Source organism: Babjeviella inositovora (genome assembly GCF_001661335.1).
Source record: "Babjeviella inositovora NRRL Y-12698 unplaced genomic scaffold BABINscaffold_15, whole genome shotgun sequence".
Taxonomy (NCBI): Eukaryota; Fungi; Ascomycota; class Pichiomycetes; order Serinales; genus Babjeviella; species Babjeviella inositovora.
Genome location: NW_017566852.1, coordinates 285,911 through 305,963, shown reverse-complemented (window position 1 = coordinate 305,963; position 20,053 = coordinate 285,911). Strand labels below are relative to the sequence as shown.

The window sequence follows — 20,053 nt, the reverse complement described above, 5'->3', positions numbered from 1 at the left end:
ACTCGATTATATCATCACTACCTAGATATACTACAGGGCCTACAAGAAAAGTACTGGTAGCTAGGAGATTTATCAGACCCAAAGAGGAAGAACACAAAAGCCTTTAAACTATTAAAACAACTGAATAACTATTCCCACGTCTTAAATTCAAGCCCTATCTCTGACGGTCGAGACTTGATCTTGTACAGGGTCTTATCCATAAGCATGACGTCAGACCTGGAAAAATGTATAAATACACCCCCAACAAACTAACGAAAAAGATTTTCGTTTTACTTGTCCCTTTTCCTTCTGTGTATAATTCTCCCCACCCCAATTATTATTCATTCCACACATCTCCCTTTTCAAGCCCATTAAAACTCAGTCGTGCTACAAGATATAACTCGGTATATCACGTGCCAAAAATAGCCTGTGCAGTATTTATTATGGCTGCAGGCTGTATAACCGGCGAGCCAGTGATGTGCACAAACGTTTCTCTCTTCTCTCTTCCGCTCTTCATTAACAATACCACTTGCTTTGTAACCACCTCCCCATGAAGCTATATCTCAAGGAGAAACCGCGCACACTTGCACTTGTGGCGAATGACTATGCACTCATCTTTGTGTGTCCACCGCCGCCGCCTCTCACCTCCCGCGAGAAACACAAGCTCGCTAAAACGTTTTCCAAGCCCAAGCCCAGGTGCTTGATAGAATTCGTACCGGTATCATCCCTCCCGCTACAAGACTTCAAGGACATCACCGGAGCGCGTTCCGGGGCTACCTCCATCACGGGCTTTCTCGGGCTCTTGCCGCTCAAAAACCACATTTTCTTGGGGTTTGTGACGAAAAAAGCGCACGCGGGGAGCATAAACCCAACCCAGACCATCAACGTCATCAATGAGGTTGAGTTTCTCTGCCTAGACTCGAGCCAATGGGATCATATCAGCCAGTACCCCAAAGATGCCAATGCACCGGACACCAGCCACTACCCGTGCCAGGCCGTCACAAAGCTCTTGTCGTCAGGCTCGTTCTACTACTCGCTGCAGTTTGACATCACGTCAAACTACCAAGAGCGTGGCATGAACACCGAGTTTAAGATCATCGCCGACGGAAACGACTACTTCCGACGGTTCATGTGGAACCGCTTCATGGTGGACCAGCTCATCTCGTATCGTTCACGCCTCTCGTCAACCGAGCGCGAAATCTTTGACGCCTCCGGCTTTTTAGTCATCATCACCCGTGGGTTCGTGCAAACCGCGTCCATTTCCGATGTGGGCAACTCTGCGGGCTTGCTCACGCTCATTTCCAAACAGAGCTGTATGAAGCAAGGTGCGCTCTACGGGCCGCACGGGATGGACGAGATGGGAAACTGCGCGGGTTTTGTGGAAACAGAGGTCATCTACCACCTGAAAGAGCACTGTTTCTCGTATGTGGTGGTCCAGGGCGACTATCCCTTGATTCACGAGCTCGCTTCGCCCAAGACGGTGATGGGTTCCGGCGGAGCGACGTTTCCGCGGCCACCGGAGGTGGTGCAACATGCATTCAACTCGCACCTCGACCTTTTGCAGTCACAATACGGTGAAATCCATGTGCTCAACGTCTCGGGAACCTCCAAAAAGACCGTGCAGCAGGACTTGTCGGCGCAGTACCGCCGCAGTGCTCTCGCATTCAAACGCACCTCACCGATACCGGTCTCCTACACCGACTTGGATCTCCTGCGGCGACTCATCTCCAAGTGCACGTCGTCCATGCTTGAAAAGCGCATCGTGGACCAGTTTGACAAATCCATCGTGGACTTTGGCGCCTTTTTCTACGACGCCACGAAGGAGGCCTACATCGGGAAGCAGCTCGGGGTGTTCCGCATCAACTGCCACGACTCGGAGAAGGTCCACTTAGTGGAGCACGCCATTGCCAAAACCGTGTTCGAACTCGCCTTGCGCGACCTCAGCATCAACGTCTCGTACAGTCCGGGGTCCCTTGCCTCCTCTGTGTGGAGGGTATTGGAAAAAATCTGGGCCAGCAACGCCGCCGAGTTGTATCGCATCAGCACTAACTACATGGTTCCGTCAAGCGATGGTCGAAGCGCCAAGGGTGCGGCCCCCCAGGCCCACAAGGCCGGGATCGTCGGCACAATGGCCAAGAAATATCTCCTCAACCCGGTTACGGACCACTCGCTGAAGACACGGCACTACTTTGTGGTGGAGAAGCTCCTCGGTCGCTTGAATGACCAGTACGAGGTGACACTACACGATCCCATCCACGACTACGTTACTTCCGAGTTGGAGAAGAGGGAGAAGCTTTTCATCTCGCGCAAGGAGATCGGTGTGTTTGTAGGGTCGTTCAACGTAAACGCGGCCCAGCCCGAGGAAAACCTCTCCGGCTGGTTGTTCCCCGAAAGCAGCGGCTTTGATAGTGGCAAGTTCGACACGGCTGCGGATATCTACGCGTTGGGGTTCCAGGAAATTGTGGAGTTGAAACCGGGAAAGATGCTCAACACGGACGCAAGCAACCGCAACTTCTGGAAGAAAAAAATCCAAACCACCCTCAACAGCCAGTTCAGGGACGGAAAGAAGTACGTATTGCTCTGGGACGGCCAGCTCGGTGGGATTCTCCTCTTGTTGTTTGTCAAGTCCACACGGATTGACCGCATCACCAACATCGAGGGGCGGGTCCGGAAGACTGGGTTTGGGGGTATGAGTGCAAACAAAGGTGGGGTCGGGGTCAGCTTCAAATTCAGCGGCACCAATTTCTGCTTCATCAGTTCGCATCTCGCCGCAGGGTTGAACAACGTGGAGGAACGACATGTAGACTACAAGTCCTTGGCCCGCGGGCTCAAGTTTTCCCGCAACAAGCGCATTAAGGACCACGACGTGGTCATGTGGTTTGGTGACTTAAACTACCGCATTCTGCTCGGAAGCGAAGAGGTCAAGCCGATGGTAAAACAGGCGCGATACGGCGAGCTCTTCGAGCACGACCAGCTCGGACTCCAGATGACGGCTGGTGAGTCGTTTCCGTATTTCAACGAAGCCGAGATCAAGTTTGCCCCGACGTACAAGTTTGACAAGGGTACAGGTAACTACGACACATCAGAGAAGGGCAGGGTCCCCGCCTGGTGCGACAGAATCGTGACCTTGACCCGTAACGGAAACGAGTTGCAGCAGCTTTCGTACAACTCGGTGCCGGAAATCTGCTTCTCGGACCATAAACCCATTTATGGGGGGTTCAAGGCCCAGGTGAAGGTCATTGACCACACGGTGAAGCAAGAGCTCGCGAAACAGCTCTACGAGCAACGCCGCTTGGAGGTGGCAAAGACAACGCTAGACGCGTTGTACTTTAACAAACAACTCAATGAGTTGACGACCTTGCCTGTCAGTGGGCTTCCGCCGCCAAGCTCTGACTCCCGTAAGTGGTGGCTCGAGGGCGGCATGTTTGCGAAGGTATGTCTCGTGGACGGCCCCACTGATGACTTAGTCCTCAACCCGGAGTTGAGTATCAATCCGTTTGACGTGGAAGGTGGAGCCGAACAGCCGCCAGTGTTTATTTCTCGGAATGAGTGGAAGGAAGCTTATGTGGAGAAAGGTGTATGCTTATAGATTTGTTGATGACTGAGCTCTGTTTTTGTATATGCACCGAAAGTTACGAAGTTAAAATATACACTGGGACATATAAAGCACTACGGGTTGTAACTTGTGACAACATTACAAGCTTTGTTGGCGGGTATTTTAGAATAACGTAATGGCTGACCGTTCTTTCAAAGGCATGGATCTCTGAGCTACGGATTGGCCAAGGTTAGTGCGCCACGTTCAGCCTCCATTTGAGCAGAATATACTGTTTTGATATATCATAAATACTTTCTGGCAATCTCAATCAAGAAATCATCACCAATACGCATATGCTCGCCCTCAGTCACGTGAAACTGGATTCTGCTTTCTAGGTGCAACTTCTTCAACCCAACGAGATTATCCACATAGATTGGTGTCTTGTCAAACGCGTAGAGCTGGTTTTCCTCATCCCTGTCGCCCATAAACCACGCCGACTCCTTAGGCACCAACACTGTATCGTTTGCAAACTGTACGAGCACAAGGTTGTTCAATGTGCCAAAGTTAGCACGGAACGTATCCGTTTTCTCGTGCTCCACCTCGTTGTTCACAAACACCAAGAAGCGGGAGTTTTCCAAGTACTTTTCGTAGTTTTCGTTGAACGCACGGAAGTACTGTGCTGGAACAACCTGGTGTTGCACTCTGGAATTCCAGACCTGCGACTTTAACAATCTGTTTCTCTGGCGACAGGCCCAATCAAAGGAGCCACACGCGGGCGTGGGCAAGTCCGAAACACCTAAATGGGGCGACCCAAACGTGATGAGGTTTTTGATGCTAATGGTATCACTTCCGTCAGCAGTACTTTCTGGGCCACATTTTTCCAAAACAGCTCGCAAAAACAAACCGCCCTGGGAAAATCCGATGGCGTTGAAGCCTCTGGAAAGCTTAGTATCGTTAAGTAGCTGCTGACACACAAGCTCGATCTGGGCACTGGCATCGCCAAAGAAGCCAGCTTCTTCATCCTTGCCTCCATCTTCGTTTACGTACACCGAGTGGACGTATAAGTTTGGAATCTCCCTATGGATTACGTCTATAACGCCTTGCATGGAGTCAGAGTTGTAGGTGTCGCCCAATCCGTGCCATATCACCAAGGGGAGCTGCGAGTCGGGAAGCGACGCGGCATTTTCCAAAGGGGTCGGAAGCCTAAAGAGGGCTTGCAGGGTGAATAACAAGGATGACACTAAATCTGGGATGTACATGGTAGAGTGGTTGCTTAATGGGAAGGAGGAAGGAGGCTGGTGCTTTCAGATGACTGCCCGCATATGCAATAAAATGAAGCTGCAGGACAAGGTTGCTCTGATAAGCATACAGGACTGGCCGTTGACAAGTCTAAGGTTCTGTCCACGAAATATAACCCAAACCTTGAATAAGCGCTAAAAAGATGAAACAGATAGCCGGTACTTAAACAAAAAAAAACCGATAATGAAAAGGAAAAGCGAGACTGGGAATCTAGCCCAGAACCATGCGATTGCATACTGCTAACCACACGCTCTATCGATTGAACTAGCAAGGCTGGTTATTGAAAACCTCAAGGGAAGGCAGCGAATTTAATATGGGTTTAATAAAAGATACGTCTTATTTCAACGGAAAGTGGTGATAAGAGGAAATAAAAACATTAATTACATAGTGACCTCCCTCTCGAAGCAGCGAAGCGTTCAGAAGCACCTGTATGACTAAGTTAACAGATCTCGAGGATCAACATATACATCAGACTCAACCTGATTTTCTGTCACATCTCCAGTCCAGCGTCAAGCTCCTTTAGTTTCCCCTCCTAGCCCTACATTCTTAGCTCCTAAATTCAACGAAAAATCCTCAAACTAGTCCATATTCTAGCTCAGCTACCCAAATCTAATTGTATAACCTTCTATCAAGCTCGCGCAACAAGTTGGCCACACTGCCGACATCCACACTCATACCCTTTGTGGTTAATTTGCCCACCATGTAGTTGAAATCCATCTTGTCAAAGTTTTCGTGGCGCGACAATGTTCTGTAGGCGTCCGGTACGGGGATGAAGACTCCACTTGCGGGGGCAGCCCCATTTAAGGCTGGGAGCAGCGGCGCGGAGGTGTTTCGGGCAATGTTTGGCCGTGGTGCCACGTTGAGAATCTCGGTGAGGCCAATCTTGGCATCTTCCGTGGGCTTTGGAACAGGCGCGGTGGGCGTTCGGGTGGAAGAGTTTTTGGTGGCAATGGTTGTACAAAACAACGTCGACATTGGGTCGATCTGACACAAAGAGCAAGTGCCGGGGTCGCCGGTGCAACCTTCCTTCTTTGCTGAGGGTTTTCTCTGTATGAAAGCCGCAAGCTTGGACTGCTTGTCCTGGAGAGTCGGCTTGCTGGAGGTGATTTCAATCTCTCCTTCGTTCAGCCTCAAGGATACTGCCTTGAGTGGCACGCTAGCCACCTTAAGGGGGATGCTAACCGCTTTAAGGGGAGTGCTATCTGACGCAGCTGCCAGGCCTTCCGCAACTGCAGCCTTAGCCACACTCGCATCCATACTCCCAGCGTTAAACTCCACTGACGGCCCTGGGTGCAACACCGGCAAGTGCACCAACGAGCTTTTCCGCTTGAGCTCTATTTTTGTGTTGTTGTTCACCTTGAGCGGAGGTAAAGCCATCTCCGTCTTTTGCTTCTTGCACTCAGACAACGACCTGTTAATCTGGAGAGCCTCCTTCGCCGCCTCGCGACACACACACGGGGTGTCATCGGAACAGAAACCGCAATCCATGTCAAAGCTGGAGTTGCTTTTGGCTTCACCGTGGAAACTCGCCATGAGCGTATTGTTCGATGACTTTTCGGTTTTCTTGGTGCTGAACTGGGCAGTGAAATCAACCTCCGTCTCTAGCTTCCGCTTCCTTGGCTTGGTAATGTCAAGGAAGTCGTCTTCGGTGGATCGCTTTTTGATTCCAATCGTCTCACACACACAATCATCTTTGACACACGCCCCACAGTCATCATCCACCTGGGAGAGATTAAGGAGGTTCGCGGGCGGAGTCACATACACTGACGTCGGTGAAGGGGCGTCAGAAGATGGTGCCGGTGAGATCTGCTGGTAGCTGGAGTAGATGGAGGAGTTGGAAGCGGGCGATTTGTTCCCGTTCAAAATGGAACTAATTGTGTCAGAAGTGGCCTGGTAGGCTGCAAACGATGAAGACATGGGGTTAACATACGGTTGGCCCTGTGGGCCCTTGTAGTGTCCGATTTGGCGTCTGAGCTCTTCCATCCCACGGTTCAAGCTGGCATTTTCCAGCTTAAGGCGCTGGATTGTATTGACGTAGCCTAACTCCTTGAGCTCACGGTCTTTCTCAAACTCAGCAAGCTTCTCCTCAAGCTCCTGGACGCGTGTCGCACGTCGCTCCCGGAACGCGCGCTGTGCCGCGCGGTTCTGCGCCTTGCGCTTCGTCACAGGTGTGTCGACCGACGGCTTTCGGCCGGGTTTGGGTCTCGCGGGGAGCACCCATTCTTTGGATGTGACGATCCTGGTGATTCCAGGCGAGTTCTCCGCAATGCTGATGGGTCTTTTCATGGCTATCGTGGGTGACGGTGCGGCCGACGGCGTTCTGGCTTCAGTGCCAGGGGAGCTGGATATCGCCACCGGCATTTTTCTCTCAGGTGCTTTTCTGTCAGGAGCGGGGGCCTTTTTGCCCTCAGGGAGGCTCGCTAGCACGCGGGAAGACATATGTAGGGTAATGGGGGCGGTGTGTCTATCTGGTGACCTAGTAGGGTATTTGTTATGAAAATTAGTCAAACTCAAGAGCCATCAAAATCTGAAAATAGCGTAAAGATAAGGATAAGAGGAAGAGCATTACTTCAACGCGTCGCTCATCGCATCGATCCGTGCCTTACTCGGAACGCAGACATGCAGCTTCATTTGCAAATTGATACCGAAATCGCCGAAATTAGTATCCTGCATGTATCCATACACATATATATACACGCATATATATATATATATATATTTGGTTTGCGCACGTAATATCATGATTAGAAATCAGTGGGGAAGCATTGCCGTAGGAAGCTTTTACTATATACTGGGGAAGCTCACACTATATGCTGGGGTAAGAATCTTTCTCATAAAACCTGGTGGAAATGCCTAGTTTCTCATAGCAAATAAAGACCTAGTTCCTGTGTGCTGTGTAACACAATTACTAAATTACCTGTGTTATGGAGAGATACCGTACATTTGTGCATGCTATCTTATGTCAAACTGCTAAATAAAACACCAATCGTTCTAATTTCCAGAGCCCGCTCTCCACTCCTCCTTAATAAATGTAGCTATCCTTGGCATTCGGCATTCGGGAACCCCCTGTTCCACTCTATAAACCTTAAAGCCTACCGGCCATCTCGGGATTCATTACTGTGGCCGCTATGCACCTAGACAGAAGCCCGAGGAAAGCACCGGCACCGGAGATTTAATCTGTTAGTCCACAACCACCTACGCCAGTCTGGTAGTATCCAACACATCTGAACCCTTACTGCCCACCTAAACTCTCTCGTGTTGTAGCACCTCGTACCTACGGGCAAATGCGCACCTGCCTCGCTAGACGTTTTACCCGATTCGAATATGCCTGAAGGGGGAAAAGCTACGTCACGTACATCTCCCCGAAGATCTACCGGAGACACGAGCTCCCAAAGGTAACAGGGCACAGTATGGGTTTGCTTTATTCCGTGTGCTTCCACCATTCAGCTCACGAAATGCTATTTTCTCAGTTTTCAACCGAAATTTACATCTTAGCCTATATACATACTCTGTTTCTGGGTCCTGCAAGCGCCCCCCTGGCGCCGCCTCAGCATTGCGTCATAGAGATTACCAGTGAAAATGACACGCGCCGCGTTACCCCAAAAGGTCGTGTTATGCTAGCATATTTTTCACGGACCTACTGATAGTCAACCTCCGTCTCTTCCCAAACCCTCTTCCTCAAAACATTCCTCATGCCAAAAGGGAAAGATTATATCCCGTTAGCAGATTTGGACGCTGCCCCCAAAAGAAACGATGAGAGGGCTGCTGTCACGAAGGAAGCGCCCATGGCGGGGGCGCACATGTCGCTCACCCAGTGGTTGACGATTCTCGGGTTGGTATTCGGCGGCTGCTGTGCCAACGTGTCTGCCTTGGAGTCCCTTGTGAAGGGTAAGCCAAACATGGGTAGCATCTTGACATTCTGCCAGTTCGGGTTCATCGCGGTTGAGGGCTACATCCAGCACTTCTCCATCTCGCACCCTAAACGCTTGTTCATCAAACCCACCCACATTCCGGTGTACAGATGGATGTGCTCTGTGGTTCTCTTCTTCTTTGTGTCAATCTTGAACAACTCTGTGTGGCAATACGATATCAGCGTTCCGTTCCACATCATTTTCCGCTCCTCGGCCACGGGCATCACGATGATCATTGGCTACATGTTTGGCAAGCGCTACACGAAGAAACAGATCTTGAGCACTGTTATGTTGACCGTCGGCTGCATTGTGGTGACTCTTAGTAACGCAAACACCGCGGATCCCACGGGCGAAACGGTCGATAAGGGCGACTTCTACCTCGGAATCATCATCTTGGCGCTTGCGTGCGTGTTGATGTCGCTTTTGGGCTTACACAACGAGTACTTGTTCCGCACCTATGGGAACCACTGGCGTGAGGGCTTTTTCTACTCGCACTTCCTCTCGGTGCCCCTCGCGTTGTTCATTTTGCCCACCTTGCACAAGGAGTGGAAGGTGATCTGGGACCTCTCGGTGGAGGATATCGCCGTCGGCAACTACTTCAAGCTCCCTTTCCTCGACACAAAGCTCAACAAGAACTTTGGCTGGTTGACGTTCAACTGCGTGACCCAGTATTTCTGCGTACGAGGGGTGAACATGTTGGCGGGAAGCACCACCGCGTTGACTCTCAACATTGTGTTGATGATCAGGAAATTTGTATCGTTGCTTTTGAGCATGTATTTCTTCGGTAACCGTCTCACGTTTGACGGGTATGTGGGAAGTATTATGGTGTTAGTCGGGGCGACCATGTACAGTTATGCCTCCATGAAGAAGTAGGCCCCCAGCTTCCGTCTAGATTGTATAATAGCCCATAGACTTGTCTTTACCGCCTTTTTATACGGCGGGCGTAACCTTCTCGGGAAAGGAGGAACTCAAATTATAGGTATTGCGAATCTGACAAGCGGATGTCATTGCGGCTTGACCAATAAGTCATCTGCTTTTATGGTAAAGAGGCGATCAAGAATAGAATTTAAAATTTAAAAATTTGCAAGCAATACGCAGGGAAATAAGTTGGGGAATTGATAAAAGAACCGTCAAGGTTTAGGTGATAAAGACTGCGGATATTGGAAGTGTGCATTGAGGTCAAAAAGAAAAATGATTGAGAATAGGCAATATTGGCCAAACTCGCACTTATTAGATATGAAATAACCCAATAATATGTAGCATTCCGCGAAGAACAATGTACTAACCTTAGGCCTCACTGTTAGTACAATATAGAAGGGCTGTGTGGTATCGGTAAGCAGACCAGATGTACGATAGTATAAAACTATTCCAATTAACCAAAGAACTGTAATATGTAAGACTAAAAATTATCCCTTCATTCACCAAGCAGAGGGATCATACTTATTAAACAGGGACTTGGAACCCATCACATCCTTGCCTGTGGTTTCGTGCCCTGATCTAGCCCTGAAAAGCTGGTGCACTATGTAACTATCTTGACCCCACGTTGTCAGGACCAGCTGTATGGCGTGTTCTGCTCTGTTTACAGGCTATCTCCCATTCTTACAAGAAGGGGCGATCCCTACCTTTTTCCGTATCCTCTAACCCACCCTCACTACCATGGCTACCGAAGAAGTTCAGCAAGTAACGCACCGAACAGTCGCCAGTGGTGAGAAACGCATAAAGGCTGCGAGTGTTGGAGACGGAAAAGATCCGAGCGCGGCTGAGAGGCACCACTTTATCAAAGCGTCAATTTACCAACTTCCGGCACTTCAGTGGCTCACAGTCATCTCCCTTGTGTTTGGCGGCTGCTGCTCCAATGTCTCCACCTTAGAAAAACTCGTCAAAGCGCAGCCTCAGTCGGGAAACATCATCACGTTCGCCCAGTTTTTGTTCATATCTCTCGAGGGCTACTGCCAGCACTTCTCGCGTGCGCACCCCGGTCGATGTTTCATCAAGCCGAACCATGTGCCGCTTCGTAAATGGGCGGTGAGCATTATGCTCTTCTTTATCGTGTCCACCCTAAACAACATGGTGTGGGAATACAGCATCACGGTCCCGTTGCATATCATCTTCCGTTCATCTGGGACCGGCATCACCATGCTCATTGGCTACTTGTGGGGCAAGCGGTTCTCACGGCAGCAGGTGTTCAGCACCGTGCTCCTCACACTCGGGTGCGTTGTAGTAACTCTCAGCACCGGCTCCAACCCCAGAAGCGCTGAAGCAGAGGGGAGCATCTATACCGGCATACTCTTGCTCTCTCTTGCGTGTATCCTTGCGGCAGCCATGCAGTTGTACAACGAACACGTGTTCAAGACCTATGGGAACTACTGGCGGGAGGGGTTATTCTACCAGCACTTTCTCTCCTTGCCGATATTTATGTTGTTCTTTGGGAGGTTACGCAAGGAATTCCATTTGCTTTGGGACTTGGATGCCACCGATTTGGCCAACCACAACTACATCCAGCTTCCGCTCGTGGCCTGGAGGCTCAACTGGAACGTGGCGTACTTGGCCAGTAACGTGTTTACCCAGTATTTCTGCGTCAAGGGTGTCAATATGATGGCTGGAGTCTCATCCGCATTGACTCTCAACATTTTCTTGCTCATTCGAAAGATTGTTTCCTTGCTTTTGAGCATTTACCTTTTCAACAACACGTTGAGTGTGCAGGGCTGGATCGGATGTGCCATGGTTTTCGGTGGTGCGGGCATGTACAGTTACTGTTCGATTATGACGAAAAATAAAGCTAATTGAATTAATATGCAACCCGAGATTAAGACGAATTATATAGAAAAATGTGGATTAGACGGCTACGGAGGGGAAAAGAGGAGCAGTCTCATATCTCCAATCGAGGTTCAAACAAACCTAGTTTCAAACCTAGTTTCAAACCTAGTCTCAAACCTAATTTCAAACCTAGTTTAAAATCGATTATTTCCACGATAAGTCTGGGGCTAATACATCTAGAAAGGTTTAGTTAATGCTAACTTGGGATATCCTCAAGCTATGCAGGGGAATTCTAAAAAACGAATACACTCCTCTTGGTCTGGCTGACCTAATAAAACAACAAACCCTTTCTTAATCTGAAGTTACACTTGCTCTAATGGGAAACTCAACCCTAGCAGTCTAGGGTTGAGTTCGTTCTATGAAAAATCTTTACCTGTTGAAATAACCCCTCACGGAAAAATGTGTTTAGCCCCATTTAGAAGTCTAATACACATTTACGCATCCAAACCTAGATCAGCCAACAAAGCCTCTATCAAGGTCAAATCAGTGTCGTATTCGGCCAAATCCTTAGCCCGGTTAGAATCCGAAACAAAATCCTCATCTAACAAGAGCTCTGCTTCGAAAACATCCGCCTTGTGCACAAACTTCTCATTGAGATAGTTTTCATCCTCAACGACATACTTTCGGGTCAAGTAGTATCTGATGTCATCCAACAACTCGATGGTATCCGTCACCTGCCTTTCCTTAATTCTTTCCGAGCTCTCGAGAATCATGTCGCGGAACTTCTCCTTGCCAATGAACTGTCTTAGATTCCAGGCAATGATTTTGGCAACATGTTGCTCTAAGCGATCCATTCTGGTCTCCCACGCGATTTGCAAAATTTCATAAATCGTGTACCCAACCTCGTTGTCGTCGCTATCGATCTCGTCTTCCGTCTCATTAATGATGACAGAATTGGTGATGGTCACCGAACTCATCATCTTCAATCTGTCGATGAACAAGGCGTCACTAGCGACAAGGACGTCAACCGCAAACTCCTTTGGCACCTCCACCTCGTCGTAGTATAAATACTTGAGGATGATTTCAGCCGCCTCACTGGATCCAATTGGGACGGTAATCACTTGCGGAAGGCTCCCAGGATCCTCGTCATTTGTCAGAAACAAAAGCGAAGAGAAAAAGGTCTCAAAGAAACCAGACCTCATAAGAATGGATCGGTGGGCCGGGTAGTATGCTACTGTATGGCTGTACCTATCATATACCCCGAGGATGATATCCGGGTACGCAGCCGATTGGAAAAGAGCTAGCTTCTGCTCTGAGGAAATACCGCTGGAAACAACGCTGGAGTCCCCCTCTTCCGTATCGGATTCCTCAACAGCCGTAATGATCTTCCTGCCGATGACGTTTTCGGTACAGAATTTCTTGAAATCCTCCCTCCCTCTCTCCACCATGTCAAAAACTACCCTATTCTTCTTTTTGGACCTTTCGGACTGCCGGATATTGGCGTCAGCTTCGATGTCTAATAGTTCGGTCAAATCGTCCAACTCGTACACCTTTGCAAGCTCTCTGAGGGTCTCTGAGTCAATGTCACTGAAGGTAATTTGTGAATTCAATGTCAAGTAAACGTAATTGAGGAGGTATTTCAACGTTAACAAGTCCAATGTCTGGGACACATCGATCATCAGCGTTGTTGCCGCGCCGGGCGACTCTTTTTTGAAGAAACCACACCTGGAAGTGAGGATGAATCTGTGCGCCCTGATAATACTGAGATCATCGTCTGCAGTTTTGAACTCCACGTCCTTCAAGGAGGACCTCCAGCTGCTCTCGTCAGCGGCTTTGTGGGTCGTTTTGAACAAGGACGAAATATGCGACACGAAAGGTTGGCTCAAATCCACCGCCTTGTTGATGTCAAACGAAAGAAGCAATTTTCTGATTTCATCGTTCAAGGCACCGTAAATGCATCTCGCCCCCTCGAATGTGTCTCTGTCACATACCGCACCGGCGTTGTTCAAGAGCAACTTGACGATCTCAATATGGCCGCACAAGCTGGCCAAAACCAAGGGGCTGTAGTTCCATTCATCCATCTGGTTAACCTGAACGATTAGTTTTGATCCCGTGAAAAAACTATGGCACTTACATCCACGCCCGTTGAAATTAGCTTGTCCACTTTCTCGGTATCCCCCGAGCGGCATGCCAAGCAGAGCTCCTTGAACTCCTTAGTTCGAGCTGCCTCTTTCACGTCATGTAAACTATCTAGCTGCAACGACATCTCTCACTAGCTTGAGCGATGAGGAAGGCTGTGGTGAAATATCCTCCCCGCATTTATCCTGGCCAGTCCTGGAAAATTAGCCCCGCGGTGCACGACCGAGTAAAAACCCCGTAGAAATGCCTATCCATGCTGGCGATGCTGGGAGTATATAGGTAATAATCGGTAGCTGTATAATTTAGTCAATTGCTCCATGTGACTTACTTCAATATGAGTAATAGGCAGGGAAATCCATACGCAAAAAGTTATAATAGTCACAATTTTAATATTGGATATTATAATTATCGTATATATGAATATTCGATATTTCATAATAATGTACGTATATATAATAATAAATATATGATTCTTTCGGTACAACGGCATATAGACGATAAATATCTGTTGATACACAATATATGTATCCAATATTAGACAACTCAGCTCCATATTGTAAGTAACGAGGGATCATGTATTTCAACCTAGTTTAGACCCCGAATGTCGGTAGGCTTGTCAGCCAATCCTGTACTTCTTCCCGTACGCCCCGTATGTCACGTGCCACCATGCATAGCCTCCACTAAGCGCTTGGGTCGAAAAAAATTGTGTCAGCTTATTCCAAGAGAGCCATTGACGCCTTCTTCCATATTCCCACAACTCAGCAATGTCTGCCACGATCAACCGTTCTTTAACGAATATCAGAACCGAGCTCGAATTTCTCCAGGAAGAGGGGGTCATCACCGATGCCTTGTACCAGCACTTAGTAGAGTCGTTACCCCAAAAGTACACCAAAGGGATGGCGCCACAAGGCGTTAAGGCGGCAAGTACCGTCATCGCCAAGGTCCTGGTTTCGGATAAAACTTCCCAGGAATTGTCCGAGAAGCTTTCAACCACATCCATCTCCGAACCTGCCGCACCTCCAGCTCAGAAGGCCGGGGATGCGGTCATCAGCTACTGCGAGGTCCTTTACGACTACGAGCCCCAGCAGCCAGACGATTTGAGGTTACGCCGAGGTGACAAGATTGCCGTTTTAGAGCACTTATCGGAGGACTGGTGGCGAGGCAAGGTTTCGTCTTCCAGCCAGGAAGGTGTGTTTCCGTCGTCCTACGTCAAGATGTTGTCCGATTCCACTTCACCGGCGAAGGTCGCGGCGCCTCTTCTGCAATACCAAAATAACCAATACACCCCTCCACCTCAGCAGTTCCAGGGCTACCAGCAACAGCAACCGTACTACCCTCCGCAGCAGTACCAACAGCCACCTCCGCAACAGTACCAGCAGCCTCTTCCGCAGCAGGTCGTGGTAGAGCAGCCAGCCCAACAAGAAGGAAGCCACAACGGTGCTTTCAAGAGATTTGGTTCTAAATTGGGTAACGCCGCGATCTTTGGTGCCGGTGCCACCATCGGTGGTGACATCGTCAACTCCATCTTCTAAGTGACCCGAGCCTTTTAACCCCCAGGGTTACATGATACAGCAGCTATCAAATAGTTTTTGTGAGTATCCTTTTTGTCCAGCCACTTTAGTATTTTCGCTAGTTTCATTTCTTGGTTGCTTGGGGATACCGCCTTTGCGTATCTCATTTAATAACAAGAAGCTTTTTCGAGCTGCGGAGCAATATACCGGGGAAAGATCAGCTATATGAACCCAATTGTGTCCAACTGTTGGGTGTAATAGGTAGACACTACTATGATTTATACGACTTTTAGTAGAGTCTTCAGATGGCGTCGAGCGGAGGGTTCTGGCTATAGAAGCCGACATGGACCATCGTTGTTCATTATCAAACGTAAATGGGGGTGTGGCGCAGTTGGTAGCGCGTCTGCTTCGCATGTGGAAGGTCTCGGGTTCGACTCCTGACGCCTCCATTTAACTTTTTCTAAATCTCACCCATAACAGGCCAGTGTAACAGGCCGGTCGGGACAAAATTGAAGAAAGGCTGATATTTGGGTAGGAGATTCGCCTTTTAAAGCCGCTATTTCACCTCTTAGAGTAATGGTTGGCCAAATAAGGTTTACTATGGAGGTACAATGGTTTAAGCAACGAAAGATCTATCATACCTCTGCTACTAGGTTCACACCTCTTTTTACGATAATCCCCTACCAGGGTAACTATTAGCTGTTTTACTACTACGAGCGGTTACTCTTCTTGAATATCGGGGGCCGTCATCTCTGGTGAAGCTCTCGAAACCGATGGCTAAGGTAGCTTGCACGGGACTGGTGACTCACAGACAGGAAGCGCATTCGCCAATGTTCCAGCTCTTAAGCATATTTTACTTTATATATTTTGGGTGAGTCACAAGGATAGCTTATTCCAACTTTCCCAAGTTCGTCTAAGGGACCAGGTGTGCTCGATAGCATTGATGTTTGTCGATTGGAACTTTTATGTGAGATAAAACATACTTTCAGCTGTGTAACTTAAAATCCAATCTTAACCCCATATTCATGAGATGCAAGCCAATCAAAAAACCTTCACATCCAATAGTGTTTCAGTATATCTGTCCCAGAAGGGGCAAAAAGATGCGCCAGCCCGGAATCGAACCGGGGGCCCAACGATGGCAACGTTGGATTTTACCACTAAACCACTGGCGCTAGCTTGTTGATGTCAGAGTTAGAGAGTTGTTTCAGGAACCTTATGAGGTTCCAGTTGAGGCTACTAGGATTGTTTGATAATGAGTATCTGAAACTAATCCTGTCGCATAAAGCAAATGAGGCACCGAAGAAAGCTATATAAGGAAGTAGTTTTCCAGATCTAAGAATGATCTTGGTTTTAATATTATCTTTATTTTTGTGGAAGATCACGATAAGTAACTTGTGAATCAATGACTGATTACAACCCCCCGACTGGAATACCAACAGGCGCTGGAACCCTGACAGTTGAAGTTACACTACCTCGATATAATGTTACTTCGATATCATAGGGTTATGAAACGAGGAGCGTGCCGCTTACTTTCATGTTTAACATCCACATGCGTTGACTTTAAATAGAGTTCTTTGCTAGGATAATTGAAATCTGTTTGGAGAATATCATACAGTGCCCCAGCATAACCCAATGTCTCAGAAGAGACTTCGGTACAACCAAAAGGTGTCTTATTAGAAGAGCTAATCGTCTGTAAAGGGGCATTTGAAAACCTTGCTTTTATTACCCCCAGTATTGTACTTTTACAAACCTACATTCTGTAGTAAAGGCATACATTCCTTCAGGTACGTCGTCCCGTTATTTCGGATCCATATGCACTTGGCCTTACAAACATGTGGACAAATACCCGCAGGACCTTTACAACGGGCTTTTAGTCTTGTTGAAACCCTATAGAATGATTTTGACTCCTTCTTTATATATCTGTTTTAACCTATAATATCTTATTTTTGGCTTAGCCAGACTCCACTTATCCCAGAGGATATCTTACACTTGCTTTACTTCTCCAGCCAAGGCTCTGATACCTCACAAAAGATAGGCAACATCTTAGCATTACTTACAATTTATCGCTCATAATTATCGATATCTCTATTATTCAGCAGCAGGCTGCAATAATTCAACAGGGGTTGGTCGTAAGAATAATGCTATTCTTAGTATGGGGTCGATTAACGGTCGTAACAGGCCACTCTCAGCGGGAGAGAAAGTCATTGATAGATACTTGGGCCGTGAGATCAGTACAAATAGGCCATTCACTACGAACATACCGGCGGAACAGTGAAACAGAACGCTTATATGTCAATTAAACTTAGCAACCACTTTTATACTTTGAAACAGGCGGCATTATCTGGGGTGACGTGTCGGAGCCTGGCAATTACACAATTTGTATCATGCCGACATAGATTTTTGAGAAATCGAGCTGCATGCCTTAGGTAAAGCTAGCAAAGATGCTTAGCCGCGAAGACCAAAAAAAGGTTTGCCATTAAACTTGCTTATAGAGCACTTTGACTTGGAAATATCTGCAACAGAACTTCATTAATAATTGGCACAGTATGATGTTCAGAAGCGGAAGCTGATCCGGTAAGCAGCATTTGAACACCCAAGGCCCCATTCTCACCCCCCTACTTCACACAGGGTCAAGAAAAAATTGCTACACACCAATACTACTTAATCTGCGGATAGTGACGACCTCGAAGGGTGTCATCAGCCACTAAAGGAGGTATCGTCACTATAAATGTCCACGAAACCCTTGGGTTGTTAGTTTCGATTGCTGGCACAGATAAAAGAATGACATTGTCTAGAGGCTTGAGTAGTGTGTATTAATGGACATTAACTCCTCAGAATCTATCTTCTGCAGGTAAAGTGCCTGGGAAAATTTAATATGACCGTGCGTAAGATTTTTCTTACTAGCAAAAACGAGCCGTCACTATCCACAAGTTGAGTCATCGGATATGGTATTATGAAAAATCTGCCTAAACAGACGTATTCATAAAAATGAGGAAACTCCCTATATTTAATCGATCGTGTAGGCGTAGGAAGGGTATAAAAAGAGCACATATCTGACTGTAAGCTAAGACTTGGACATTAGAAAACACGAAAATAACCTAAAGAATGCTCTGGAAAATAAGAACTATCTCAATGGAACAAAATCTTCATCGCAGGTTCGCCAAAGTGACTAGTTTACAAAAAAATAGCATTATAATAATAATCAAAAAAGCGCTATGGCATAGACTTAGAATGCGAATGGAAACCTTTCCAGAGCTCTCTAATACGCAACTTCAGCTATACTTACATATGCTCGTTTAAATTTATATAAATCTCAACAGAGGAGGGAGGTAAAGAAAAATCTAATATAACCATGAGAGATCCTTTTCAATAATTCATATATCAAAATTGGGGTTTAAGCATTCTAATACACCTGAGATCTTGGCTACATTCAAAACGACACCTCTGTTAACGCACGAGAGGTACCAAGTGGATACTTCTTCTAGACTACTATCTGACCTTAGAAGATGACCGGGAGACTGGGGAGAGTTGTCTGAAGTAGCTGATGAAAGACTTCGGTAGAGCAGCATCCAATGAAAATAAATTTGTTACATGTTATCCCTAGAGGAAAATGCAAGCCAAACGTCCAGAAGTAATTTGCTAATTTGAATTTATTCGTTATCAAGTTATTCAATTTGAAAAGGTAAGGCACTTTTTACACAATTTCCAATCTTATGTCTCACTAAGGCTAGCAGTCTTGGGCCCTAGGGAAGCTAATTGATAAACAGATTTCCAAGTTTAAGCAGGGTCCTGGGAGTCTATGGTTTCAATGCTATAATCTCCAATATTTATTGTAAGAGGAACCAATAGCTGATATATAACGAAGTATAAGTGCTACAAACGGTCGGCCAGGAGATAGTTGCCCTCAATCGAATCAAGAAATGGAAAAAAAATATGTAAGCGATATCTCATCCATTAAGTAAGATCCATTAATTTTCATTAATACGGAAGGAAGCCATATCAACAGACAAGTCGCCATGGGTTATCTACTTTAATTGGCAAAAATCTTTCTACCCCACCTTAATAGAACTGTCCTGTTGCAGATATACCCAGAAGACGACATTGTGGGCGTTGAACAACATACTGAGCCCTAGATATCAAGATGAAGGTCCTAAAACTTGTAATGTAAACATTTCGACATACTCGATAGTGAGAATCCTCACATGAATCCATAGATATCTCTGCTTTCAATTTACACACCTCCAACAACTATGCAAACAGGCTTGTTTGCGTTTGGACTGTTAAACATAGTCACTTTTCGGTAAAGTGGGTTTGTGCAACATTAACGAAATAATCATTCGATGCTCAGAGAGAAAATAGTTCATAAATGATAATTCTGTAGAGCTGAAAACATAAGTACTGAGAAAAAAGTTACATGAAGGAACTCGCTATTCCATCAAACGATACGTGCTCTGTTGAAATCCCGAAAAAAAGATAGTTAAACTCATACTTCTGCTTCATATACAATGCCCGTAGCATCTTTATCGAAGATACAATTAGACTCATTACAGGGATAGATGAAGTATCAGCGAAACGTTTCTAACGTTACAGGCCATAACTCAGTTATAAACACATCTATATAAGATAGTTTGAATATCTCACAGTCCTTAAGCTCAACCCACACGTTTAGAAAACACAAGTACGCAAGGATATAAATATCCTTCAATTCAACCTTTCTACTCACATACACGCACAGTGGCTTATGGTGAAGTATGAGTGGAGGTACAATACTGGAAAACTGAAAAGTATTTTAGTATGTAGAATTGAGCAACATTATGGCGTGCGTTTAGAAATTATGAATAAGACCTTAAGGCGACACTGGAAACTTATACTTATGTCTTCGCTGAGTACTACCTCAGTAACGATACCCGTTTTTCCAAAAT

The 20,053-nt window shown here is 46.9% G+C and overlaps 8 protein-coding genes and 2 non-coding genes across 10 annotated transcripts; 5 read left to right on the top strand and 5 right to left on the bottom strand.

Annotated features, from left to right (window-relative positions):
• Nucleotides 1–529: 529 nt before the first annotated feature.
• Nucleotides 530–3,568, top strand: INP51 (phosphoinositide 5-phosphatase; the record flags this gene model as incomplete). The annotated part of the gene is made up of 1 exon (XM_019132026.1): nucleotides 530–3,568. One exon carries the CDS (start codon nucleotides 530–532, stop codon nucleotides 3,566–3,568), a length of 3,039 nt encoding a protein of 1,012 aa, XP_018982876.1.
• Nucleotides 3,569–3,816: 248 nt separating this feature from the next.
• Nucleotides 3,817–4,773, bottom strand: BABINDRAFT_169147 (uncharacterized protein; the record flags this gene model as incomplete). The annotated part of the gene is made up of 1 exon (XM_019130633.1): nucleotides 3,817–4,773. One exon carries the CDS (start codon nucleotides 4,771–4,773, stop codon nucleotides 3,817–3,819), a length of 957 nt encoding a protein of 318 aa, XP_018982875.1.
• Nucleotides 4,774–4,959: 186 nt separating this feature from the next.
• HAP43 (Hap43p) lies at nucleotides 4,960–7,319 on the bottom strand. Its single transcript, XM_019129972.1, has one exon. It carries the CDS (start codon nucleotides 7,250–7,252, stop codon nucleotides 5,423–5,425), a length of 1,830 nt encoding a protein of 609 aa, XP_018982874.1. The 5' UTR covers nucleotides 7,253–7,319; the 3' UTR covers nucleotides 4,960–5,422.
• A 490-nt stretch (nucleotides 7,320–7,809) lies between these two features.
• On the bottom strand, nucleotides 7,810–8,381 carry BABINDRAFT_99588 (uncharacterized protein). Its single transcript, XM_019133047.1, has one exon. It carries the CDS (start codon nucleotides 8,254–8,256, stop codon nucleotides 7,948–7,950), a length of 309 nt encoding a protein of 102 aa, XP_018982873.1. The 5' UTR covers nucleotides 8,257–8,381; the 3' UTR covers nucleotides 7,810–7,947.
• Nucleotides 8,382–8,613: 232 nt separating this feature from the next.
• Nucleotides 8,614–9,597, top strand: BABINDRAFT_41548 (uncharacterized protein; the record flags this gene model as incomplete). The annotated part of the gene is made up of 1 exon (XM_019132028.1): nucleotides 8,614–9,597. The coding sequence occupies one exon, from the start codon at nucleotides 8,614–8,616 to the stop codon at nucleotides 9,595–9,597; it is 984 nt and encodes a 327-aa protein (XP_018982872.1).
• Nucleotides 9,598–10,162: 565 nt separating this feature from the next.
• On the top strand, nucleotides 10,163–11,696 carry BABINDRAFT_54530 (uncharacterized protein). Its single transcript, XM_019132220.1, has one exon. It carries the CDS (start codon nucleotides 10,381–10,383, stop codon nucleotides 11,509–11,511), a length of 1,131 nt encoding a protein of 376 aa, XP_018982871.1. The 5' UTR covers nucleotides 10,163–10,380; the 3' UTR covers nucleotides 11,512–11,696.
• Nucleotides 11,697–11,824: 128 nt separating this feature from the next.
• BABINDRAFT_163540 (uncharacterized protein) lies at nucleotides 11,825–13,814 on the bottom strand. The gene is made up of 2 exons (XM_019129971.1): nucleotides 13,616–13,814; nucleotides 11,825–13,571 (listed from the first exon to the last, which is right to left on the bottom strand). The coding sequence occupies exons 1-2, from the start codon at nucleotides 13,745–13,747 to the stop codon at nucleotides 11,976–11,978; spliced, it is 1,728 nt and encodes a 575-aa protein (XP_018982870.1). The 5' UTR covers nucleotides 13,748–13,814; the 3' UTR covers nucleotides 11,825–11,975.
• A 570-nt stretch (nucleotides 13,815–14,384) lies between these two features.
• Nucleotides 14,385–15,152, top strand: BABINDRAFT_41597 (SH3 domain-containing protein; the record flags this gene model as incomplete). Its single annotated transcript, XM_019132030.1, has 1 exon — nucleotides 14,385–15,152. The coding sequence occupies one exon, from the start codon at nucleotides 14,385–14,387 to the stop codon at nucleotides 15,150–15,152; it is 768 nt and encodes a 255-aa protein (XP_018982869.1).
• A 355-nt stretch (nucleotides 15,153–15,507) lies between these two features.
• Nucleotides 15,508–15,580, top strand: BABINDRAFT_t350. Its single transcript has one exon. It is a non-coding gene; the product is annotated as a tRNA-Ala (tRNA).
• A 652-nt stretch (nucleotides 15,581–16,232) lies between these two features.
• Nucleotides 16,233–16,303, bottom strand: BABINDRAFT_t345. Its single transcript has one exon. It is a non-coding gene; the product is annotated as a tRNA-Gly (tRNA).
• Nucleotides 16,304–20,053: the final 3,750 nt, after the last annotated feature.